Source organism: Myotis myotis, unplaced genomic scaffold (genome assembly GCF_014108235.1).
Source record: "Myotis myotis isolate mMyoMyo1 unplaced genomic scaffold, mMyoMyo1.p scaffold_m19_p_5, whole genome shotgun sequence".
Classification (NCBI taxonomy): Eukaryota; Metazoa; Chordata; class Mammalia; order Chiroptera; family Vespertilionidae; genus Myotis; species Myotis myotis.
This window is the reverse complement of record NW_023416357.1, coordinates 69354046-69381235: the sequence shown is the minus strand read 5'-3', so window position 1 is coordinate 69381235 and position 27190 is coordinate 69354046. Positions and strand designations below refer to the sequence as shown.

Below are 27190 nucleotides of genomic sequence, written 5' to 3'. Positions count from 1 at the left end.
AGGGGATGTCCCTTTCAGTTATGATTGCCAGAGAGTGGATCAAGATCACTACTGGTAAGTTGGAGGGCACAAAATCAATGCCGGGTGGCTTGCACAGTTAGAGGAATTCAGGGTATGAGATTCGAGGCCCAGAGGCAGCTAGTGAGGATGCCAGAGATGGTGCATACAAAGTGCGCTTTTGTTTGAGGCAATAAAAAGCTAAGCAGTCCATATGGAAATGAGTGTATGTGGCTGGGAGCTGATCCCCTGAAGGATTTATGGCTCTGTATTAAATGCCACAGCCTTATCTTTTAAAACATGCTGTTCCAATGCTGAGGTTTTCCTTTTTTTTTTTTTTTTTTTTTTAGAAATGAGATTAATTTAAGCACCTCGTTGTTCTGTTTCTATTTTCAAAGAAAGGAAAACTCTAATAAGATTGCCTCGAAAAGTGAGTGCATTTCATTCTCCCTGTGTGTTGTCCCCTGCAGGTCGTTTTCCCACGAGTGGCCCAGGTTTGCAAGAATGACATGGGAGGGTCTCAGCGAGTCCTGGAGAAACAGTGGACATCTTTCCTTAAGGCTCGCCTCAACTGCTCAGTTCCCGGAGACTCTCACTTCTATTTCAACATACTCCAGGCAGTTACAGATGTGATTCGTATTAATGGCCGTGACGTTGTCCTGGCAACCTTTTCCACACCTTATAACAGGTAACCATGCCACGGCTGTGTGGACCTAATTGGTTCTTCCGGCTTCCTTTCCCCAAGGGCTCTCTTCTAATACACAAGATTCACAACTGATGGGAAAGTTGCCCTTCACTATTTGTGGCTAAAAAAGCACTTCACACTCAGTTTTCATCAACAAATTAACGGTCATTTATAGGAGTTATTAGATTAGGATTTTAGGGAAAGTAATTAGGTAAATTATAACAATATCTTCTAATTATAGGCCTGTGTGTATAAACACTATTCACGTGCTGTTTCTCAATCCTTCTGTAATCCTGGCAATGAATACTGTTGCCCTCTTTTTTATACTGGACAAAACAACTCAATTTTAGTACCTGGTCCAGGCAGTCAGTAGATGGAGGAGGCAGCTTCAAACTCAAAATGGTTCTTTCTCTTCTAGTCTATGTACCATTCTGTTTGACTTTTAATATTAATATCTTTTGAAGTAAAAACCCTGGAAAAATATTTAAATGCTACCGAGTGAAAGTTAGGCTCCAGATGAGTCCATCCCCACCTAAGACACCCTGGTTATTCTTATCCCATCAGAGGAGCCTGCATCCCAACCATAGCACCACTGTCGGACTCCGGAGCGCTGAATGAGGACTTAGACATTGTCAAACCTTGAAATACTGAGTGTCAACCTGTTTATTCCTATTTTGGTAGTTTTTAAGCTGAGACTTTGAGGAATTAAATAATATTCTAATAACTGTTCCTGGAGCAGTGGAAATATGTGGGGTTTAAAGAGCAGAAAGAAGACAGGCATTTAGATTTTCTGGTTCTCAGCTTTCCCAGTCCTTAGAGTCCTAGCACAGTTGTGAAAAGGGTCATCACTCTGGGCGTGGCCATACAATTTAAATGTACTGTATTCTCATTTCTATGTAGAATTTTGGATATTCTATATTATCTTCCTTTGGGAATGCACTGTTTTATTTTGGATTACACTTTTTTACAAAGACTTTTAAGAACTCAGTGAGTACCTAGATGACAGGCATGTACATGTTGAGATTGAAGGACAGCATCTAGAAAGACGTGTTTCAGAATTAGGTAGAGCCCGGATCAGAACAAGCTAAAGGATGAAATAATGTTCCTTTATTACATGGAAGTCAAGAGTTCCCCACTGAAGATGCGTGAAAATATGAAACCATACTACAGCAAGAAACACTCAGTGAGATTTAAGCAAGCTTTAACCATCTGTGGAGATTTGTAAGCCCGAGAATAGAAAAGATTCAATAATTCAGACTTCGGCTGTTTATACTTCTGAATGCATCTATCTAGATTCTAGACTGTTGAAAAAGAATACTGTCATGGTACATGGGAAAGCAGGGGCTAGCAGAATTTCAGAGTACACTTCCGGTTTGTTGGTTTAATTTTTGAGGTCATTGAGTTACTTTATGATTATAATACAGCAGTAGATTCTAGCATATTATAGATACTCCATTTAAAGTATTTTCTTTAATGGCCCCCAAGAAACATTCAAATATTGCATGCTTATGCAGTCGCAGAGACATATTTGCTCAGCAAAATCAGAGAGTGGTAAAAATGCACATACTCATTTATCTATAAATTATTGTTCTCCCTCTAGATTCATTCCTCTCCACCCCATGCTCCACTCATGCAACCTTGGTCACTGTTAGGTTTCAAGCCCTTTGGGTGCTCCTCTTTGCCCTGGGGATAAAGCTCACGCTCCTTAGAATGGTGTGCAAACCCCCTCATGGTCTGGCCCATCTCTGCCAGCAGCACGTGCTTTCTGGAACTAAGATCTGTCTCAAACATGCCATGCTTGCTCATGTCCTGTTCTCTGCCAAGTCCCCCGGTCCAACCAATGTCTGTTTGGCCGTTGTGACCCTAAGGATGCTCCAAGTCTCAGCTGGAGTCGCTTCCCATGAGATCTTGTGCATTCCTCTTTAAATACTGTTCTTAGCAAGTTGTCCTGCATGAATTAGTATCATCATTGTTGTTGTTATTTGCCTCCACACTGAACTGTGAGTCAACTGAGAGCAGTACTCTCTGTTATTTATTAAGCATTTACTGCCTGAGATTAGGGATTCCATAATTATAGGTTGAATGAACAGCAGGTAGAAAGAAAGGAATGAAGAAAAGATGAAAGGAAGGAGGAGGAAGTAAAGTAGGGAAGGAAGAAGAAAGTAATTCTAAGCTTGGGAAGATTATAAAATCCCAGGGTTATTACAAGGTTCCTCATAAAATAATTCAATATTTATCCTATTTTTCTTAATATTTAAAGTAAATATGTATAACTGTTACTTTTTGGAAAGGGAGATAAGAAGAATCTTACAAAATTAAGTAATGCCAGGGTTCTAAAATTTTAAAACAAATGGGGATCACTGCCTTGCATACTCAATTCTCTATTTCTTGCTTTACTAGTAATTCTTCAATAACTGTGTTATGAAATTAAAGATAGCATAAAGTTTTCCTGATCATTATGAGGTGATTTCCATATCCTTCCTACATTTGCAAAATCCAGACCAGTCACTCTCTCTGTGCTGAACGATGTTCCCATACAGCACAGCCTTGTCCTGATGCTGCTGTGCGCTGGCCCACAACCTCAGTGCCTGATTAACACACTGGCCAGCTGGTGCCTGCAATTTATTTGATCAAAACCAAGGAATAATCATAGTCAATAACAAACATGGGTTCAAACACTATACCCAGATGAATGAATTATTCATGCCTCTCACCACTGATGGGGAAAAAAAAAATCCCAAAGTCCTTCCAGGAGTGCTAGGCCAGAATGTAATTATAGGTAGAGATTACTGCCATTATTATTACTTAGCACTTAATAGAGCACTTTATTTGCAAAGTGTTGATGCTTTAGAGACTTATATTGTTCCGTCCTATGCAAATAAACGGGAGTAAAAACTGGAATGTACACCAACTAACAAAATATTCCCGAGTTCCGCACACAGACATTCCCACTGCCGCAGTCCTTAGCTTGAGGTACCAAATCCAAAGAAGCAATGTTTGGACAGTGGAGGCACTTTTACTTTAAATTTTTACTAATATTGGAGATGTAGAATATTTTCTAAAATTTTTACTGGGGGAGGGGGTTATTGACTAAGAATTAACATCAGCGAATTCATGAAACTTCTTAATCACCAGTTTGACCACTCTTCCTTTCTAAACAAAAGCAGTCCCAGAAGACATGAAGAGGTTTTTTTCTCTTTATGAGTTGCTTTAATTAGCCCTTTATTTAAGGCCACTGATGAAAATTTGATTCCCAGGAACATTCGCTTTATGCACTAGGATACCTTACATTTATTGTGTTCAGTATATGAACTTTACATTTCAATTGCCTGTAATAGGAAAGTTTCTTTGGAGTATGTTTTCCAAGCTGCCTGTGCACCTGGGCATGAGTAACACTGTGTGTGAAATGTCATGTTGCAGCATCCCTGGGTCTGCAGTTTGTGCCTATGACATGCTTGACATTGCCAATGTTTTTACTGGGAGATTCAAAGAACAGAAGTCTCCGGATTCCACTTGGACACCAGTTCCTGATGAACGAGTGCCTAAGCCCAGGTACATACAAAATATGCTATTTTGTTGTTGTTAATCCTAACCCAAGGATGTTTTTACCAATGATTTTTAGAGAGGGTGAAATGGAGGGGGTTGGGGGGGAGAGAAACATTGATGTGAGAGAGATTCATGGACTGGTTGCCTCCCAGGGCTGTCCCTACCGGGGCTGTGGACCAAACCTGCAACCCAAGTATGTGCCTTTGACCAGGGATCAAACCCAAGACCCCCTCTAACCTCTGAACACACCAACCAGGGCTATATGCTATATTGAAGTTCTAGAAATGGTACAGCTTGCTCCTCTGATAATGAATTGTACCAGTGTCTTCCATGCCCATGCCAGCCATACAGATAAGATGCTGGAACAACAGCAAGGCCTATGAGGTCATTCACCTTCATCCACTTAAGCAAAATTCAGGGTTACTTATATTATCTTTAAAACAATGGCTCTAGTCTTTTGTTTAATCTCTATATCTGTGGTTTATCCATGTAATCCTAGGACGAATAGATCCATTTCGTCCAGCTAGCTCCAATGTCTGTAGTCAAGGAAACTGGGGCCCAGGGGGGTATAAAGTGATTGTGTATGTTCACATAGCTGGATAGATTGTTTTATTGTCCTTCCCTGCTTCCCTTCAATTTTACAGAAACTCTTGTCTTTAAATCCTAATAAAATGTGGAACAGAAATGGTATGTGTTCCCTGGATTTTTTGACCAGGCTGGATCAGAGCTGAGTCAAGACTCAGGCCAAGGGCAAGAAGAGAGCACAGGTGCAGTGGACCTTAACATGTCTCTGGTCTGCCAGGTTCCGGTGTATTTTGGGTCCATAAGCAACCCAAATTCCCCTCTCCCCAAAGTGTGCCCCAGAATTGCCTTCATTGGGAACCTACTGTCCAGAGACCTCTTGGTCCTCTGTAGTCTCCTTCAATTCCTCACACTAAAGCAGTGAATTCATCCTTTTTAACTGGGATGGGAGAAAACTGTCCCGCAACCCTGTGCCTGCTCTCTCTGTGGTACCCACTGGATACCTTCATTACAGCATTTGCAAGTTACATGGAAACATCCTTGTGTGCCCAGCTTCCTCCACTGAATTTGTGAGCCTCTGGAAGGAAGAAGCCCAATGTCTTTTAAGTTTTTTGGTTTCCAACCATCTCCTCCCACCTCAAGTCCCCCACAGAAAATACCTAGCCCAAGCCATTTAATGGAACTAATTTAGATAATGTGAACCCTGTACCCAGGAGAGAAAGCCTCATAGTTCTGTCTTGTCTGAATTGTCTGGCATGTGCATACCCTGTTACTTATGGAGAGCAGACGGGGTGCAAAAAGCACACTCTGGCAAAACCTCAGATAGGCCTTCTAAGTCGGTGTCTGGAACGGTTGGCTACTTTCTAGGTAAGCAGGAAGGGGAATTCAGCCTGAGGGATCAGGTTTCAGGGAGAACATACTTAATGTGTTCTCCTTGGTGTGTAAGCCATGACCAGGAAACATACTGTAAGTGATTTGCCAGTTCCAGATTTGGCAGTGTATTTACCCTCATCATTCCGCATGCTTGCCTCGCCCCTCTTGCAGATATGGGGATACGCCCACAGGGCTGGCTGGGTCAGCGCCATGACACAGTGCACGCATGGGCCAGACTATGCCATTGCTGTCAGAGTCCAGTTTCCTCTCCTGCACCAGCAGGCAAACAGCTGTGTGGATAGGCCTGGTGTCAGTGTTTCCCTAATCTGACTTTGCTGAGATGTCCCTTGACTCGAGAAGCCATAGCATTTCTTATAGAAAAAAGTTTTCACGTCATAATGCCATGACCTTTCAGGAGAGAAGCTTCAGTGTCATTGGCTTTTCATACCTGCCCAAATCAAACAAAAACAAAAACATCCGTAAAAAACAAAATACAGATGTTCTCTGACTCCCAGTGGGAGATGGTTACATGGAGTGTTGCTGGTACATATGCTGGCTCGTGGCTTTTGAGTGCCTTTGTTTTCTACATTTGTGGAAAAGTCAGCTTAATTCTCTCCTTTTGTAGAGCAAATGCCTCGAGAACTGCCAGCAGGGTTTTAGGGTCGATAGAGCAGCCCTGGGACATGTGCACACCACACACTCCCCAACTTGTTTCGAGCTCCATCACTGTTGATGGAATTTGTTTGTTCTGCTGGGGGGAAGCCAAGCTGCCCCCAGCCAAGGTTGAACTGCCCTGGCGGAGGCTCCTCTAAGGCATGCGAGGCGGCCTGGAGGAAATCTAAGCACATTTATTTGGTGGCATCTGCATTGTTCAACTTCCTCCTCTCAGCCTCTGGTACATTTTCCCTCATGCCAGATGCTTAGAGAAGCAGTTCATTCAAAGAATTAGCCATAAGGCATGAAACACCCTCCCTCCCTTTCTTTTTAGGCCGGGTTGCTGTGCTGGCTCATCCTCCTTAGAAAAATACGCAACCTCTAATGACTTTCCTGATGATACCCTGAACTTCATCAAAACGCACCCACTCATGGATGAGGCCGTGCCTTCTGTCATCAACAGGCCGTGGTTCCTGAGGACGATGGTCAGGTGGGTGCCAAGCACACCGAGTCCTACAGGCATCTTCCCTACTCCATCTCATGCTCATATCAGTGGATCATGTTTTGAAACGGCACAGACATCTTCTGTAATCACATGCATTGGTTCCACTATGAAATGCTGGCGAGTGGGGTGGATGCCACCAAACCCTGCACCCACATTCCCAGTGAGAAGAGTTTGGGTATTTGGGGGCTAACTGGCACATGACAGCAATCAGAGGAAACAAAAGTATCTCCTTCCCAGGTAGCCCTTTAGTCCAGACTGTGCAAAAGTGGAGGAGCAGTGAAGTAGAGTCAGTCGATGATGTGGATACCTGTTTGGTTGGATATGGTTGCAAAACAAGCTGCAGATTCCATCCAAGCATTGTGCCTTGGGTGTTAACTTTCCAAGTGGAGCATGAACAAAAGGAGGATTTGCACAAGTATACCAGCATGGAGGTTCATACTTTAGCATTTGTTATCTGAAGTGGTGGCCAACCGAGATGGGATAGCTGATGTGAAATCTGTGAAAGCATTAAGTACTCCTCCTTGTATGTATTTAGAGCTTATTTCCAAACAATTCAACAGGCTTTCCTGAGTACCATCCAGTCTGGGCAATCATCAAACACACAGTTAATTAAATTTACCACCATTTTTAAACTGTGCCTTTATTGAAATATATTAAGGTATTATAATGGCTCTTGTCCATATGATGGAAACAATATAACTTGCAAGAAGGTCCATGTTTTCTGGAACCTGCCATGGTGCTTAGGACAAATGGGTGTCTATGGAGTATTGAATGGCTGAGAAAAAGAGGATGCCCACCCAATAGGACTTATCCTAGATATGTGACAAGGCTGATGCCCTTCACCTTTGCTCTAAATGTATCTTGCTTGGCTGGCACATCCTTCGGAGCTCTCAGTCCTCCTACATACAATTGAAAATCTTTCTAATCTGGCATTTTGTTGATAAGGCTTTACATCGCAGAAGAATGGTATAAAAAAATGGTAGCCATTGCTTTTCTTTCCAATGTTAAATGAAATGTCAAATGAGTTCCCTTATTCCTCCCCTCTTCGGAGGAGACATGAGCCTTTCCTTGTTGCTCAGGGCAGAGATAATTGTGGAATGGTTTCAGATGGAATGGTTATGGCTGGCTATTTATTATGTAACGTGGCCTCCACACCCCATACCTCTGTTCTCCCCTTGGAGCCATACTAATGCTCTGCATATGGAAGTAACGTACCAGAACAGCTTGAGAGCATTATTTACATGCATATATTTCTCTGGAGGTTATTGCTAGAAAGCTCTGTCACAATTCAATTGTATAAAGTGGGAAGGGGGACACTTGAATGACAGACCAACAGAGAGATGAAGAATGCAATCTTGTCGTTTCAGATACCGCCTCACCAAAATTGCAGTAGACACCGCGGCTGGGCCCTATCAGAATCACACTGTGGTTTTCCTGGGATCAGAGAAGGGACTCATCTTGAAGTTCTTGGCCAGAATAGGAAACAGTGGTTTTCTAAATGACAGCCTTTTCCTGGAGGAGATGAGCGTTTACAATCCTGAAAAGTATGTAGAATATTTGGTCCTTTCTCAGTAATTACTTATGTTATTCAGAGAAAGTCAAGGCAGACATAGGTTTTATACATTTTTAGGTGTGGCTTTTAACATTATTTTTGAAAATCTTTTAATACATAAAAGGCATTATTTTCTCCTTGCCAATAATGTATGTGTTTATATAGAAACACATATAGATGTGTGTGTGTGTGTGTGTGTGTGTGTGTGTGTGTATGTACAAGGATCTATTTCACCTTTACTTAGATCAGATTAAGAGATCACTTTGTAGGCTGGGAGGTGGGTATGAGGATGGTGGCAAGAAAAAGAGAACTGACCCGAGGGAAGCTTTTAATGATATTATCCTGCCTTATACAATTAGGTGTAGCTATGATGGAGTAGAAGACAAGAGGATTATGGGATTGCAACTGGACAAAGCAAGCAACTCTCTGTACGTTGCATTCTCCACCTGTGTGATAAAGGTTCCCCTTGGTCGGTGTGAACGACATGGGAAGTGTAAAAAGTATGTACTTTGCCTCATTGCCTATTAGGAAATGCTTAGAAAGGAGGCCTAGGTAGCTCACGGTCATCCTCTTCCTGCAGGACCTGTATCGCCTCCAGAGACCCGTACTGCGGGTGGGTGAAAGAAGGAGGTTCCTGTGCCTATCTGTTGCCCGGCAGCAGGTAAGGCGCCCCAGGTGTGGGAGAGTATAAGGTGTATCCATTCTATATGTATTAGTTAACTGTGCTTGCACATACCACCAGCACTCAGCCTTCTGTGCACAGCCTCATCAATGGGACGGCCAGCCATTCTCCTTCCTTTTCCCATTTCACAGAACACCCCGATATCACAGGTGGCAGATTTCCAATTGATTAATCATGCATCCTCAGGCTGATTGAAAACACAAAGAGAAGAAAGGCAGTGGGCTTCTAAGTGTTCCCTGGAGAGAGGGAAAGGGATGTGCATGCCTTAATCATCACAATTCGAGAACAGCAGAGAAAAGGAGCAGTTGGGTAACAATTAGATTAGTGATGCAGTTTGCCCAGCCATCGCAAAACGGGCTCCTCTAATTGACCATACAAGGCTGGGAAGAAATTGCAGAGCATTTGTTAAGCGATGCGTTTGTACTGCAAGCATGTTGTATACATCCAATAAATCTTCTCCTGCGCTGAAGAACAGTTGACCCTATTACTCATTAGGTAGTCAATTCTTGGCAGTTCTCCAGGAGATCAGCTCGATCGGGGCCGTCTAACATGCCTGTGATTTCGGTGATTAAAATTGTGACCCGGTCTTTAAATGCTCAGCTGGCATTCGTTAAAAGGTTTCTTTTATGTGTTTACTTCATTGGATGTGAAATCCAAAATAACATTGGAAAAACATCCAATGCATGTCCTTGACAGGTTATGGCAACTCAAGAGAGGTGCCATATGGCGGCACAGTTCTTACTTAGCCAATTCCTTCAACTTCCCCAGATCCAAAGGGGGAACAGAAGGGCTCCCATCACTGACTCTCCTCTCCCATTTTAGAACAGCTAGACAAATAGGCAGAAGGCCACCTCATGACTACCACCTGCATCATATGAGGGAAAGTATTCCCATAAACAGGGCAAATGATAACGAAGTCTGACCTGGATATTTGACTAATATAAAGGGTTGACTTCTATATTTTATTATATCATCTTTACAAAAAGCAATATAGACATGCTACAGTGGTAGCACTTTATATCTTTTCCTGGGACTCTTGAAGTAAAGGAGAAAGGATCACAGAGCACAGTGAAAAAAGCTAAGGCAAGATCTTTCTATATTCAAGGCATAACCAGAAGTATACTCCTGAGGATGGTAGGAGTGAAGACAATACCTGAATGGTCTCAGCAAAATGCACCTCCAAGCCCTCTCTTGTTGGGCCCACTTAGCCACTGGCCATTTGTATCTTTTAACACTTTGTTATATAAGTTATTGCTAAGCAAAGAAATAGATAAAACTCTAGCAAGGCAAGGGTCAAGGTGAAAGAGAAAGTAGAGGGGGAAAGACTTATTTTTAACTAAAGGCCCAGTGCACAAATTCGTGCACATTGAAAAGAAATTAATTAGAAGAAATATTTTAGAGGCCGGGGAGGAACTGTGGGAGGTTGGCTCCAGGGCATGTCCAGTCCGTCTCGTCCAATCCCAATCAGCCGGACCCCAGCAGCAAGCTAACCTACTGGTCAGAGTGTCTGCCCACTGGTGGTCAGTGCGTGTCATAGCGACTGGTCAAATGGTCGATTGACAGGTCGGACTCTTAGCATATTAGGTTTTTATAGAGAGAGATTTATAGATTTCTATATTGCTCAGAACAGTGTATTTTAACATTTAAATGTTTAAGACATGCTCAGGGAATCAGAGTAAAAGACAGGTATAAGTAATGCACACACTAATTACCTCCTGAATAATATCTGAATTAACTGCGTAAGCCAGGCCTTCTCTTTTGGATATTCTTGTACATAAAACTCATTTCTGTAAATTTCAAAGATATAATTTTCAAGCTGTTATCTACATATTGTTTGCACCTGTCACTCAATTTATCAAACTGTGTTTGTTGCTTTAGTGAAACCCGAGTAATGACTCACATGATTGAATTTGTTTTTCTCCCCCCTCTTTTTCTGAAAGACTAACTTTTGAACAGGACATAGAGCGTGGCAATACAGATGGTCTTGGAGACTGTCACAGTAAGTGAAGCTTTTATCTGTGTTTATCTTTGGGCAGAGAAGTTTTTCTGGAATGGCCTGGAAACATTACCCTGCATGTGGAACTGAGTACAGCTGGCACCAAAATATGCATAAATAACAGAAACCATCTTCTAAATATCAAATAAAGAAAATAGTGTGTTTCAGAGCCAATGTTGTTGTCGATGCTGTTGCTATAAGTGCTGGCACCGAGTGCATTATCACAATAGTGAGGAACAGATTCACTTGAGAAGATACTAATTATGCAGGGCAGCAAGTTATGTCTGCATTTTCATTTTTCTGAAAGCCGGGTTTTGTTGTTTTTTAAAATGTGCTATTTAGGCTGTAATTTTTAGCCAAATATGATAAAAAGGTTGGACATTTTACTCTAGCTTTTTATTTGAATGGACCTGTTTTATTCTTCTTCAACATAGGAACTAACAAAAGTAATTATAATTTTTAAATTGGATTTTTGTCTGTTATCATTTGCAGTAGAAAAAGTTTCAGATATAACCCACTAAGTACAAGGTGACTCAAAATAACCTTTTCATAGAAATTAAACTGTGCGAATCTGAGTTCATTTCAAAAGTTATTAAATGGTAACATTTTAGTTAGAACTTGATGTAAAGGATCCTGGTTCTCCTATTTCTGATTAATATCAAAACTCTCCTGAAAATGCTAAGGTGTCATTCAACTTTCTTATCTTTTATAGAAATCAGATATAATCAAATAAAGAGACATAGCAGCCTTATCTCCAAATTTTTCGCATATATTTTTTTTGTTTGCAAATATGATATATTGGCAAAAGCTTATTATGTCTTCACACACAAAACTTAATGAGTTAAGAAATCAGCATAGGAGACAGTGTCATTGCCAAAAGATCTACGTTACTTTTGTGCAGTGAAACAATTTGATCCATGGATGTTAGTCACATTGATGCCTTAAGGCGCCATTTTCAGGAAACAGGTTTTGGTTTCTATGTGAACTGAATTAGCTGACTTTAGTGAATAATTTTCATCATAGTTTTATGATCTGGTGGTGTGGACATCTATAGAAAATCGGGGTGTCAATTTGGATTTCATAGGTAAATCTATGAAAAATGTGAAAATGGTTGTTAATATATCCACCAAGTGTCCACGGCACCAGTGGGCTCACACCACACCTGTATTCTTGGCAGAAAAGCTGAAGGAAGCCTCAGTATTGAGCACAGGGGAGACCCTCTCCCCTAGCCCGTGACTTACTCTTTAACCTCAGCAATCAAGCCTCTGTTTTCTTGTACTCCGCACCCTTGAACCTCATTCCCGCTGAGGCTCTTAGAGGCCTGCTCGGGCAGGAGGTAGGGCTGAGCGGACCCTCGGCTGCCTATCCGAGTGCCTTCTCAGCTCCCTGTGCTCTGCTGGAGCGTGACCTACTTCTTGGGACTTACCTCTTCACAGACAGGCATTCAGAGGCGTTAGGCCCTTGGTGCACAATGGCTCTGCATCAGGATTTTAAGGGGAGATGAGAAAATCATACAGAGCCAGGGCCAGAGGCTGAGGAGCAGGCTGAGTGAACCAGTGTTCTGACCCAGACACAGCACGCACACACAGGTGCATGCTGCTGCGGTGTGCATGTAATTTCTTTCATTTTTGTTTTTAATTACCTAAGTAAACCCCCTGCTGAGTTCAGAACATTGTGATACTGGACAGTTCCTCACAGCCCGGCTGTGAGGATGAAATGAGAGAGTGTAAAAAAAGGATACTTTATAAGTGTGGGTCCATATGTCACTTATTTTATCCACATATATGGTAGGGCTTAAGTTCTCTGAAACACATATAATCACAGTTACCATTTCTTTACTAACTCTTGCTTTCTCTGCCTCTTGGCAACAAAAGCAGTGATTCTGAGGAAACTCACTTGGGGAAGAGATGGGGGTGTGAAATTGGACCGAATATAAAGCGTCTTATGTTACAAGCTAGAATTGAAATGCACTTACTTCGTGTTGGGTATCACATGTTCTTTTAGTCCTGTGTTAGTTCATTCCCGCTTACTATGTAAGTCACACTAAGCAGTGTTAGACATAAGTAACCTCTCCTCCCTTTTGTCTTTCAGATTCCTTCGTGGCACTGAATGGTAAGGATGACATTACTCGTGATTAATTATCGATGAAACTCTACTTAGGAAAACCTGCTTCACTAATCCTCTTCAGTATTCTCAAACTTTAGGTTTCTCTCTAAATTAATTTTTTTGTCCTCATTATTTTTTTATAGACATTTCAACTCCTCTACCAGATCATGAAATGTCTTACAACACAGTATATGGTCAGTTGATGGATTTCTTTTTTTTTTTTTTAATTCTTCAAGCCACTCATCCTGTGGTAGTTTATAGTTTTCATCCCTAAACACCATGGACCAGATTCTTTATTACTTCAGGGCCCCAATTCACTAAAATTATTTATAGATTTCATGATGCTTCAAAAATCACTCTGCCTCTATTTGATGTATGAGACTTGAGTCCTACAGTTTAATCCATATAGCATGAAATATGCCAACCTTAGGGAATTTGGTGAATATATTTAATGAGTTCTTGAAGGAGAAAAAATTGCTTTTGGACATAAGTATATCCAAGATAAAAGAATAGTGCCTACAACTACACGGCCATAACTCTTCAACTGATAGAGAGTAACATTCCCAAAATGCTGACTCTCAGGACCATACCTTCTTCTGGGGAAAATCTATACAGAGTGAACATACCAGCTTCTTACTAGGCAAAACTTTCCAATAGAGCATGAAATTGGCCATCTAAATTTAAGTTCACAAAGAGTGCAACTATTTAGACATATTTTCATCAAGATTTCCTTAGAATGTGTACAAGGAAGAGTGACACCATGTAAATGATGTGCACACAGGGCTTATCCCATTATTCCTGCTCTGAAATGCAGATGCTACATTAAACAAAGCTATTAAATCCATAAACAGCTTATTCTGAGTTCTTTATAAGAAAAGTTTAAATGTAGTTGAAACATTCCATTTCTGTTTCTCAAAGTAACACCAAATATTTATTAGGGTAAACTATTCATGTGTTTTTTAAATATAAAATGAAAAATATGTGTGATGGCAAACTTAAGCTTATGCATTACTAGAGGCCCAGTGCACGAAATTCATGCACAGGTAGGCTCCCTAGCAGCTGCGGGCTGCGGGCTTCGGGCTGCCAGCTGCCGGCCGGGGCCTCCCTTCTCCTGGCTGCCTGCCACCACTGCCGCCAGTCAGGGTGTGGCTGGCCCGAGGGAGGGGCCGGCGGTTGGCCAGCCAGTCCCACCCCCTGGTCGAACTCCCGGTTGAACTGCCAGTCGAGGGGACAATTTGCATATTAGGCTTTTATTATATAGGATAATGGGTTTCATTGATACACAAATTTTATAGATTTTGTGTTTAAGAACAGTAACAGTTCTAGGACAGTCTTTAAATGTAGAGGTAAATAAGAAATGAAGGGGGAAAGTAAAAAAAAGAAAGCAAGGTGGATTTCAGATTCAAAGAAATAGTTCAGGATGGCTACAAATGTTTCTAATAGCTCTATGTGAACTCTCACTCCCTGTGAGTATTAGTATAAATAAAAAGCCTCTTTGAAAGTCCTAAAGACTATCTTATAAACTGGAGCTGTGCAGCTGGTTTCTCCTAACTGTCCCCCACATGAAGTGAGGTAGTGTGAAGAGGAGCCCACAAAATTCATCCAACCTTTAACATTCTCTCCTCTGTGATTCCAACCAACACATTAAACACCAACTACTGGAAAAAAATGTCTCAGGAGGCACATGTCCTCTCACTTAGCCTGTCCTTCAGAAAGAGAACCTACTTAGCTTCTGCTCTTTCTCAATATCATACTTTGAAATCACTTCTGATAACTGAATAATCTTTATCAGAAATTGAGAAATTCAGGTCTTGATTCTCCCTAGCATTCATCAATTTGTACCATTTTAACTCCCAGGTAATTTCTCATATCGATAGAACAATTAAACTATGGGATCCTCTTATGAACAGAAATAATCTATGTATCTCTTTTTCCTTTTCAAAAGGAAAGGAACTTATTAATATCTCCGTATTAATACTTTTAAAGGACAATGCCTCTTCCCCCTCAGCTCTTGACCAGTGGTTTCTGTGATGAAACTAAAGAGTTGGAATACTGTATTCCTTTAAATGAATGATCCTGTCCATTTCAGGCTAAATCTATCCAGGATGGAGTGGTTAGATGATTAACTGACCATCAAAATGAGGCTGCTCCAGACAGTACTTAGAAAAATACAGGAGACTTTCTTTTCACAAACTATTGAAGATATGCTTATTTAGGAATTAATAAACATAGAACAGATGTAATTCATTCATTCAGCAAATAGTTGTTGAGTGCCTAGTATGTGCCAGGCACTGCACTAGGTGTTATATTGGTATCATCAAAGGAAATACCAAATTGCTATTTTTAAGAGCAAGGATGTAGATTAGGAAGCCAACCTCACAGTCCAAAGTGTACGCACTGCTTCCCACTGTGTCCTTTGAATGTTTCCATAAAAAGTTCATTGGCTGAGTGCAGGCTCATAGAGTGAACAACAAAACCACAACTGCCTAAAAAAAGGATCATTGCAATAAACCATGCACTCTCTGCTTGGCAAAAGATCTGTGCAACATCAGTTTCATAACCAAGAAACCCTTTTTAGTGAATTGGACCCTGATTCTTTTCCTTCTCTCTTGTATTGATATAGTATCTCTTTTTTGTGTCTAATTAGCTATAATCATTGTTAATAGGTTAGAGTAGTTTGAAGGGTCTCTAACCTCTGGAATCACAAAGATTTGTAGATATAGAGAAACGGTATGATGCATATTAAAGTTAACTTTTAATATCTATCTCTTTGTATATTATAAGAATACATCATAAGCTCCATTAGTTAAAACATGGCCTCCCTAATTGGATTAGCAAGACAAAATTATAGATTTGAACTCTATTGACATGTAATACTATATCCACAAATGATTGCCTATTTTTTGTAGCATTATTTTGGTTACATGGTCTCTTAGGGAATGCATAAACTAATATACTCTGTAGAATCAAATTCTCAGAAAAAATAAAGTGATTTTCTTTCAATATTTTTTTAAGCTTGGAGAGGTAATAATAATATGCCTCTTTGATTTCAAACTAAGGACTGCTGCTTAATGGTCCTTTTCCATGGTGCTTCTAAAATTTTTAAGAATCAGGTATTACTTTCTGTGACTACTTGATTCACCAGTGACACATGTTGCCTGTCCTCAAGTATAAGTTTAAAAGATTACAAACCTCATGCTGCTCTATTTTTTTTTTTCATTTGAGTACATCAGATGCATGGTTTCTCTAGATTTACATACTGAAAATGGAGATGTGGTGGGTATTAGACTAACACTTCAGTGATAGGAAGGAGCTGATTTCTCACATTTGTGTAAAACATTTCCCTACCTAACTGCCATCTGGTCCCCATTAATATCCTCTCATAGCCATAGCTTTCCATTACCAATGAGTTTTCCACGTAGTTGCAGCATATGGTCCTAGAAATCTTTCTACAGAGAATGTGTCCCTTAGGCATATATTTCCCCTAGATTACCGTATTAAGAAATGTTCTCCCTTAACCATACTTATGGTATTATCATAAAATTGCCCCTTGGACACAGTTACATTGAAAGTGCTTAAAATGCATATCAATTCAGGTAAAAAGAAATTTTTTGCTACTTGGAGGAGAGGCTTTTTCGACCCTTCAATTCACACACACACACACACACACACACACACACACACACCTCTTTTAACTGCCTACAAAGCTATTTCTAATTGTTTGCTTATGCTGGGTGCTAAATTCTTTCTTAGGTTAACAATATATTTCATTAGAGCTGTGTTGAATTGAAGGGTCGAAAATTTTAGAGCTCAATATAAAAGCCAGAGGAAGCAAAAGCAATTCTGTATTTCAAATTCCAGGTGATTTTCCTACCCTTGTTCTCTTGTCAGTGTCATGAGATGAGGTGTGACACCCCGAAATGTGAAAACAAAAAGTCTGGATCCAAGCCTTCTTGAGTTTTAAAGGAACGTGTTTCTAGCAGTTGGTTATGAATCAGACTATGTGTAACAAAGTGGATGTTTGAAGCTGTGTGGGAGCCAAACAAGTTCTACACAGAGAGCGGCCTCTTAAATGTTACCAAAGCTTTGCATAGCATCTAAGTGTGGTGCTTTCATAGAAATCATTATAGCTTAGACAAGCCACTTGGCTGACTTGCTTTTCCTGGCTCTTTTACATATATATTCTGCAACTGGCAGTATTACGGTCGCCTGGGAATCCAACTTCCAATAATAATTGTAAAAAGGAAGAATGTAATGCATTGATCATTACAGCCTTTCTTTCTGGTGGCCAGTATTTTATTTATCACATGCGTGGTGATGACAGCCCAAGGTTGAGACCACCTGGGATTCTGTCCTGCTTTTTACCAAAGGCACCAATTACACATTCACAGTAGTTGCCCCTATGTCTTCCTAAAAATTACTCAAGAAGTTGCTACAGGTAAAATTACTGAATACCCAAAGACTACTTAAAAATCCCAGATAAGTCATACTTTATTTCTACTAGGAAAAAAAAAGGTAAGGGGCTTCTTTAAATCATTGCACCAGTTTAGATCAAAGCAGTTCATAGGATCTGCATTTAACCTTGTGGAATGATGGAAGGAAAGCTTAGGCATGTATTCACAGGAAATGTCCAGTGTCTGCCATAATTCCCAACCCAGCCATTCTTCTAACATCTATCACGGGCTACTCTGGATCTCAAAAAGCTATTTCTTTCCAATCGGAACATAATTAGTCGGTGTGGCACAAAAACAACCTCTCACAATTGTGACTCATAAAACCATGAAGCTAGCATTGTTGGAATAAGACACAGAAGACAAAGCCATAGCAACATGGAGCATTTGAGGGGAAGGGAGGTGGGGGCAGATCCTTTTAGAAAGCAACCACTTCTTCCAGAAAGAGGAGTGCCTGCAAAGTTGAGTTGCAGCTGAAACGTAGATGCACCCTCGATGAAGAAGGCTCAGGACCACTGAGCTGTTTGTGATGGGGGAGAGGCTGATGCACTACCATAAACCTCCCCCATCAGTCACAAAGAGTGTCCCCAGAGTGGACACCTTCTGCCTTTCCTTGCTGCTATGGGAATACCAAACAAGGGCACTAGTAACTCCTGAGCACCTACAATGTGTCAAACACTCCTAGAGATTTTCACCATTATGTCGCTTTATCCTCCCAACACTGTGAGGTTAAATGGCATCATTTTGTGCACAAGGAAAACCAAGGCCCAGAGAGGTTAAGTGATTTCCCAAGGCTCACTCAGCAAGAAGCAGAGATGGGATCTTACCCTTTATCCTCTAAGTTCAAAGGGTCTTCTGATGAATCCCACCCCCATGTTTATTATGTGCAGGGCAATCTCCTTCCAGTCTTACAGCCAGCTTGGGAGTCCAATCTCCTGGCCTCTGAGCTAAGGGGATGGGGGTGTCTCGGGTGATGCTTTCCCTAACTGTATTTGTGATGAAAACAGGGCACTCCAGTTCCCTCTTGCCCAGCACCACCACGTCAGATTCGACGGCTCGAGAGGGGTATGAGTCTAGGGGAGGAATGCTGGACTGGAAAGATCTGCTCCATTCACCCGGCAGCACAGACCCTATGGGGGCAGTGTCTTCCCATAATCACCAAGACAAGAAGGGTAAGGCCTTGGAATTGCCTCTTCCTCTGGGGGGAGAGGGAGGGAACGTAGGGAGAACTCTGTAACTGCTTCCAGCAGAATCATAGCAAGATGTAAGAAACATCCAACACGCTATGATTGAAAGCATCTCAAAAAAGACTGCAACCCAATCCTCTTTGCTAAGCTTGATCCTAAATTATTGCCCACGCAAGGAGAAACCACACAAAACAAATAACACAGACTCTAAGCTTCCTCCACCCAAATGAGGTGTGGCTTGGCCCAGCACAGATGCTGGCTCCTGAGCTCCCTCTCCTCCCCTCTCCTGTAATCTGTGGGTCCTCTCTTCCCACCACATTGGAGTGAATGCAGGGAGGGCTTTGGCAAGTGCATGCAAGCAAAGTAAAAGCCCGCTTAATCAGCGAATGGAGAAATAGCAGGGCATGGTCTTTCCTGGCTGGTAGCATCTCTCACTCTTGCCTGGTACTGCTTTTGCATAGAGCCAGGGTCCTGAGACATACTCTCATTGCCTCTAGGACAACAGCTAAAACAAAAATATGTTATTGAACCAAGCAGAATTGCTATGCATGGAAAACGGGAAGGAAGCTGCCCTAAATGAAAGGGACTCTACTGTGAACTGTGCTAAATTCTCCCTGGCTTTCTTTGCTCAACTAGAGACATAAAATGTCATTTTTTTTTTCTTGCCATTTGCTGCTCTGGTAACACAGCCTACTTTAGTTGCAGCTGCAACCAAAGAGGCCTTTACTTGTCCAAAAACACCAGTCTTGTAAATCAGAGACTGAAAAGCCCGGTTATGTTGCGAGCTGTTTCCCCCCCATTCAGAATTGTTGACTCCTATATGTTTTCAAGAGTCTCACCCAAGCAGGGGTTGGAGTCTCGAGGGCAGACCAGCCGCAGTGAGGGCAGTCCCCATCATGTCCTCCCTCGGGGTTTTCTGTGTACCTATTCCCGTGCACTTGGAAAGGAGGTTTCCCAGGCAGACTTGCACGCGAAATTTCCATCCTTTTTGCATCTCATCTGCTGAGAGTGCCCTGCATGCTGCTTCTCTACATGCCAAGCCAACCTGTGAAGATGTAGCCCTTTTAACTTGTTAACTTGCCCTTAATCAATTTTATTCTTCTTCTGTAACTTCTTATTGCTGTTCCCTGCCCCAAATCTTTTTTAAGTGGCTTTTGTCTCAGCGGCCTCTTTAAGTTGGAGGGATCCTTGCCCTTCCCCTTCCAAGAAAGCACCAGGCTGATCCGTGAAGGGCCAGACTATCACACAGGCCACAAGCCCCAGCATGTGCCATGATTTGTTATGTGTGGCTCCAGACCGCAGATGTATTCGTCTTGGCTGGGTTCTCAAGAAGAGACAACTCAGAAAAAAAACACTTTGTGTTTGCCCACTGCGACTTTCTAAAAAACCAAACAGCCTTTCCAGTAAAGCATTAAATATGTCGACCAAATAATCTAGCTGTTGGTTACAAAATTGTTCTCTTCACTTCACCCGAGACCTGTGGCTTGAATTTTCTCCAATTATTAACTCCCCCCAAGGGATGGAGGTTATCAAAGAGTCCAATTAACACTTTGACATCATTTTAAAATTCTGCCTTGTTCATTCTCTTGGGTCTTATTGTGAATATTGACAAAGCTGGAAGCAGTCTACAACTTGTCAAACAATGGTGGCAGAGGTGTGACTGCATGGGTGTTTAACATGATCACTGTTCTTGTGCCATTAACTCCTTGCCTTGCCCTGTCAAATTCGATTTTTGACAACTGTGTATTTGGTGGGGCAAAGACAATGAGATGCTGTGCAGAAAATTTTGGAAGATGTAGCTTTGATGTTCCTTTTACCATGATTTTTATGATTTTAATTTCCATTTTTGCTCTGACTCGTTTTTGTTGAATGATCATGATTTCTTTTGATCTTTTGTTTTCTTTTGCCAAGCACTGTGTGTTGTGACTTGGTGGTGGCGTTACTCTGTTGGAAAAGTCTTGTTTCTTTTCTGACTCATTATGACGTTCCTTAACTTGACCCAATCTGTAATCCCCTGGCTGCTTCCCTTTTCATTCCCTGGCGTGGATGCCTCAATGACGTCACATCCGTGTGTGCAGCATCTCCTGGGATGCGAGAGTTTCCTGGGTTTTCCGAGGGCCTCTGGCAGGTGCTCTCTTCACTGGGTCGATTGTCTCATGGGAATGTGACATTTGTACGCGCCAGCTTTAGGAGCTAAATATACTCTGGAATTGTTTCTAAAATGCTGCACATTTCCCCCACTAAGCAGAAAATGTGTCCGCTGACCCGCTAGCTGAAGAGTCAAATGTCCAATGCCCTTTTTATGTTGGCCACTGGAAAAAAAACACACCGGTGAGCAGACTAGACCACGGCTCTGCCCTGCAGACATGCTGGCCACCACGGCTAGTCCCATGCTCTGACCCACCTCCTCCTCCAAACAAGTCTGCATTTCCAGAGTATGTTTGCTTGCCTTTTCTTTCTTTTCCTTGCTGTGTCTTTCGTGTTGAGTTAATCCTGTGCGTCCCTCGCATTCTGTTAAAGCACCGTTCCCGGCCTTGCAATCTAACCCCTTCTGCTGCCATTGTTCTTAGCCTCCCTCTTTCCAAATAATAGACCCAAGCCCTCTGCCCCTCTGTGGAATGTTCCAAGGCTCTTTCCTTCTCTGCTGTGAGTAGCACTCGGATGTTGTCTGAATATCTAGTCATATTAACAAAGCGTGAGAAGAGACCTGCAAAGCACACAGAAGCATCATCACAGAAAATGAAGTAATTTTCTCGCTCAGTAACTGGCCTTGCCCTTCATTACCCTACTGGCCTTGTCTAATGTCTCTTGTCCTTGCTGCTTTTCTTTAAAATTGCCTGATATCTTTCAAGCCCTGGATTCATTAGTAAAAACACAGCCAACTGCTCTGTTTTATCTCTGGGTCCCTAGATGTCTGGAGCCTCTAAAGCCAGCCCTTTAATCACCAAGTTGATAAATTAGATGCAGCCCTGGCTACTTCCTTCTTAGTTTTGCCACATTTAAAAGTATATATTATATTTATTCTTCCTATAACGATTGAGGTAGTGATCAGTAGTTACAAAGGGGCTCTAATTACATGTAAATAAGAAAGAAAATCCAGTGTATTTTTAGATCTGGCTTGTCTCCCCTCACCACCAACCCTTCCCACAGCAAAAACAATAAAATAAAAGTTTCTTTTCTTAGGGTAAGCAATACTGAGGATTAATAGTCACTCTTGTGCTTCTTGTTTCTGACCAAAAGTAACAATACCATAAAACCTGATTTCCAAGAAGACTACAAGATATGGGAGGAAATTAGCCATGTACAGATGTGCCTAGAGAGCTGTGTAGCATAAATGTAAAATATAAATGCTGACCATTGGGATGCAAGAATGAATTAGAAACAGAAGAAAATCTCCTACTTCAGACTTTATTTTATAGAGTTCTTGTGAGCTCTCAGAAAATAGATGACATAGTCGATCTATACGATGTGCCCATTTGATTGGAAATGCCAGAATTGCAGTATGCTTATTTATTTTGGGAAATCTTTAAAGTGAAATGTTATCACATTATCACATTTAGTCAAGATATGCTTGCTATAGACATGGAAAAGATATACAAACAGAATTTAAACAAGAAATCAAATGAATAATTCAAACTAAAATGTACAGTAAATGTTGAATATATTCTAATCAATGTACGAGCTATTTGTATAAGCAATATTTAGTCCGGGAAATAATAGCCTGGTAAGATTCATAAGGTCTATAGAGGATAATGAGTATATTATACACACTCCATAACAATCCTGAATGGAATTTTATAAATCACAGGGCTTGGTAACAATCCTCTTTATAGTCGATTATTTATTCCTCAGAGGCACCTTAGCCCAGAGTAGCACTGCCTCCAGGTCAGACACGCAACACCTTACAGAAGATGCGTTAGGGGGCTTGGGGCATCGTGGCTTTCAAGAATCATGTGGTGGAAAGCCACACCACTTTCATTTCTCTTCGCATCTTATTGGTGATTTCAAGGAAAAGTCTGAGTTTGGTGCTTTATCATTAACAAGTCCCTAAACTTGCTCCTATCTCTTTTGACAAGAAAGAATTGGCTTTAGGTTGTGGGCTGTGACTTGGAGCTTGAATTAACATTGTTTTGCTTTCAGTGGATTTTATTATAGCCACCTTTTATCTATGAAAAGTGACACTTTTCCCCATGTCTGGTAATGATATAAAGTTTCCATTTGAAATACATTCTAAAGGCAATTTAAAGAAAATATTAAGTAAATAACAAGTAATTAATATAGTCCATGAGAGTCATTGGTAGCACTAAAATTGGAGTATTGGTAGCTGAATGACTCAGATTTGGGTAACTCTGGCCTACAGTAGTTAAAAGACTCCACCAAGGATTAAACTACCACCAAAACTTTGCTTCTGGCATTTGGAAGAACAAAATTTAATAATCGCTCTACCTTCTGTTGCTGGGCTCTAAATGTTCCAATTACATTATCTAGTGCTCTTCCGATTTCTCCTCCAACTACTAAGCTTTTGTGATTGGCAATGAAAAGTTTGGTCAAGGAGGAATTTAGAGTAAAATGAATTTAAACTAAAAAAAAAAAAAAAAAAAGTCATTCTAGGCTTGTTAAGCATCTGGTGAGATTTTTCTCCAGACAGCAGTGAGCAGCCAAGTGTAGACTACAGCTAGCTGTTACCCAAACTGTGGCCTGGGGGCGAGTTTACCTTTAGCGCTTGGGCTACTTTCCCCACATCTGGAAGGGCTCCTGTATTACAGTGCCTCCCTTGGCCTGGCAATAACCTACACTTGACCCTTCTTTCCCTTTTCTCATTCAAACTTTACCTATTCTGAGTCCCAGACCATTAGAGCCCAGCTTTCCTCATTAGCAAGCTTAGAAACCCAGCTTTAAGTGAGTATATTTGATAATAGAACCTAGCCCTGATCGCTCTTCCATGTTAACAAACTCCAATGTTTGAAATCTTATGGGTTGGGGATTTTAAAGCATCCCAGTTCTCCCGATGAGGAAAGTGATTTCTTAGCTCCCATCAAGTCATGTGTAGGTAATTTTCTGTGCAGAGCAAACTACTGCTAATGACAGTAATAAAGGAAGGAACATAAGCTTCCCTTCTTTTCCTGACTCCTTCACTTGGATCCGATTTTCTCTGCCATTTCTTCAGTGCGATCACAATAACAACAAAAAAATGTTTTCTGAAGCTTCTCAGACAAAATGTATTACTGGCTCCACAGCACAGCATTGGATGCCAGTAAGGAGGTAGAGGCCATACTAGGGATAGACATAGTTCCTGTCCAAGAACTATCAACCCGCCAGACGGATGAAGCACACACAGACTAGGAAATGCACCAAAAAGCTTTTACGACCACCACTGTCTTTGTGAACAAGGCAAACCTGTGCACAGCAGATTTTAAAAAAAGATATTAGACAACTTGGCCAAACACATCAAGGACACACGGCTTGGAAACCATTTTTCAGTCCCTTCTCTTTAGTCCTTCCCTGTAGCACCAGTATTATAACCGTCATATATCACTTGACAGGAAGAAGAAAGTGATGGGTGTTTGGGATAGGGTTCATATTTAAAATTGCTGTAGAAATGCTGGCAAACGCAGGCCTTTTTTTTTTTAACAGTCTGAACTTGAATTAAAAACACACACAGCTTTAACTGGTTTGGCTCAGTGGATAGAGCGCCGGCCTGCGGACTGAAGGGTCCCAGGTTCGATTCCGGTCAAGGGCATGTACCTTGGTTGCAGGCACATCCCCAGTAGGGGGTGTGCAGGAGGCAACTGATCGATGTTTCTCATCAATGTTTCTAACTCTCTATCCCTTTCTCTTTATCTCTGTAAAAAATCAATAAAATATATTTAAACACACACACACACACACACACACACACACACACACACACACACCTAAGCCCATGATAGTGTGCATAGCTTTTTTAAGTAAAACTTCGTATCACGGCCATTTCTAAACGTGATGGTTGAACAGGACAGTCTTAGAGAATTCAGAGAAAGCGATCTGCCTGATGAGAAGGGCTACCTAGTGGGAAGGGCAAGGAGCTGGACTCCCACCCAACAATTTGACCATTAGCTGAACCAGTTAGGAGAATGCGTGCTTAGGGCCCAGGATACCAAGATGGGAAATCGATGGCGATTGTTCCAACAACCCTTTTGAATTAGAGTTCATTTATTTCTGTTCTTGAGGGTTAGAGGAAAGGTATCCTTCAAAGTTCACAAGAAATTTGGTATCTAAGTGGCTATTGTTGCTGATAATGAAAAAATAAAATACAGTTCTTGAAATTCAGTTCATTAGGATTTTCTTTCATTTGTAAATTATGCTATACCTGGCCCATAAAGGTTTAGTATTATTTGTATTACTATCTGTTAAACTATTTTAGTCTCCAAAAGTTTAGAGTGGGTCTAAAGAATATTTGTAAGAATCATTAGAAGCACATTACTTGGGGGTAGGAGAGTAGGGTTGCTAAGTAAAATACAGACTGCCCAGTTAAATGTGAATCTTAGTAAACCGTGAATAATTTTTTAGTGTAAGTATGTCCCACATATTAAATGGGACATACTTATACTAAAATATGATTGTTTGTCTGAAGTGGACATTTAACCAGGTGTTTTATATGTAGTTGCTGCCTGGCAATCCTATTGAAGAGGTTTCTGTTAACTTATTCAGTGAGAATATGAGCTAATCTCTAGATTACACTTGCTCTTTAACCCTTAGAATAACCCATATAAGAGGAATTAAAGTAAAAATTTAATTCTGTGAAAAATATTTAATTTTTCACTAAAAGTTATGTGTTTGAAATATAATAACTTAATTATCACTGAAAGTAGGCTTTCAAATGCCAGTTTTAAGTAAGGGAGGGTCAGAAATCAAACCATTCCTAAACAAAGGCATGGTTAAAACTTTTAGTTCTTTCTAATTTTATTTAACCTCAGGTTTTAACCAACTATTATATTATTCATCTTTTTTTCCTTCTTTGTGTGGCTGTTCTGTTTTTCCATTTCTCATTTCCATGGCTCTGAAGGGGATGAACTGGAATCCAAAAGGCACTACAAAATAATAATTTAATAATAGTGACAATAACACTTAAAGAAAAGCAAAACAGCATCCTTCCTTCATTTCTTTCTTCATACACTCAGCAGACATCCAACAAGTCTGTGCTGTATATAAGCCTTATGCTGAGTGTTACAGTGGACACTGATCTGAAGTCAACACATAAGCCCTGCACCCAGGAAGCTTACAGTGTAGCAGGGGATACACACGTGTGACCTCCTGGTTAGCCAATGAGGCAGAGTGAAGTCTGAGAGTAAAGGAATTAAAGGAAAGAAGGGCCGGCCAGGGCTGAGAGAGGATAAATGGAGGTGCAGCTCATTGCAAGTTGAGGACTAGGTAAGGCAGTGATGGCGAACCTTTTGAGCTCGGCGTGTCAGCATTTTGGAAAACCCTAACTTAACTCTGGTGCCATGTCACATATAGAAATTTTTTGATATTTGCAACCATAGTAAAACAAAGACTTATATTTATTTTATATATTTAAATGCCATTTAACAAAGAAAAATCAACCAAAATAATGAGTTCGCGTGTCACCTCTGACACGCGTGTCATAGGTTCGCCATCACTGAGGTAAGGTCTTGCAAAGTTTTGAGGGAAAAGGGGAAAGGACATGCCCAGTTAAATAAGTAACATGACCAAGACACAAAGCTATTAAAGCACAGAGAATAATGATAAAGAGGCAAGTAGCATGCTATGATGAACATGATGAAGTATACAGAGGGCCAGAATGGGAACTGAGGTTGAAATGATAGTACGGAGCACCGTGCTAAGGGGTCCTGGCTTTATCTGTAGGCAGTGGGGGATAGGAAGGTAGATGGATGGAAAGAAGGGGACAAAAGGAGGAAGGAGAGAGGGAAAGACAGAGAGCCAGAGACTGATAGGTGACAGATAGTCATTGAATTGATGATTCCATTTCATGAGGCTCTAGGATATTGATTGCATATACACAATAAATGTGGGACATGAAATTTTGCTTCAGCTTTGGATCTGAGGGGTCTGCACATCACTGGCATTTTCCCAGGAGAGCTCTGGCCAAGCTCAAAGCTCTGTGCTAGGGAAAGCTGCAGCAAGCTTCCCGTGGGCTTCCCTGTCACTTTAAAGCACTGGGGTGCACGGCCAATGGCGGACTTTTCATCCAGAACAGATTCTGAAACCAAGGAGACTGAGAAAGTAATGGTAATATAATCCAGGGTGCCACCATTTATTTTTTCCATATTAATAGTTCTTTGTCACCTACTGGGAAAGGAATTTATTGGCAGTCTCTGACTTTTCTCTGAAAAACTGGGGAGAATGATATTCTGAGGTCAGGAGCTAGGCTTTCAAACAGATGACGTGGGGATTTCCCTGTGACTGTGTGCTG

The 27190-nt window shown here is 41.2% G+C and overlaps 1 protein-coding gene across 8 annotated transcripts in view; it reads left to right on the top strand.

Annotated features, from left to right (window-relative positions):
* SEMA6A (semaphorin 6A) overlaps nt 1–27190 on the top strand; it is a 130685-nt gene that overhangs the window by 89682 nt on the left and 13813 nt on the right. The window contains exons 10-19 of one of the 8 annotated variants that reach the window (XM_036309091.1): nt 468–685; nt 4103–4234; nt 6612–6767; nt 8150–8326; nt 8694–8834; nt 8915–8995; nt 10957–11015; nt 13104–13124; nt 13262–13312; nt 18577–18741. In XM_036309091.1, coding sequence (XP_036164984.1) covers nt 468–685; nt 4103–4234; nt 6612–6767; nt 8150–8326; nt 8694–8834; nt 8915–8995; nt 10957–11015; nt 13104–13124; nt 13262–13312; nt 18577–18741 — 1201 coding nt within the window. The remainder of the gene's footprint in view (nt 1–467; nt 686–4102; nt 4235–6611; nt 6768–8149; nt 8327–8693; nt 8835–8914; nt 8996–10956; nt 11016–13103; nt 13125–13261; nt 13313–18576; nt 18742–27190) is intronic. The other 7 variants (XM_036309094.1, XM_036309093.1, XM_036309096.1 and 4 more) reach the window with 7 other exon arrangements.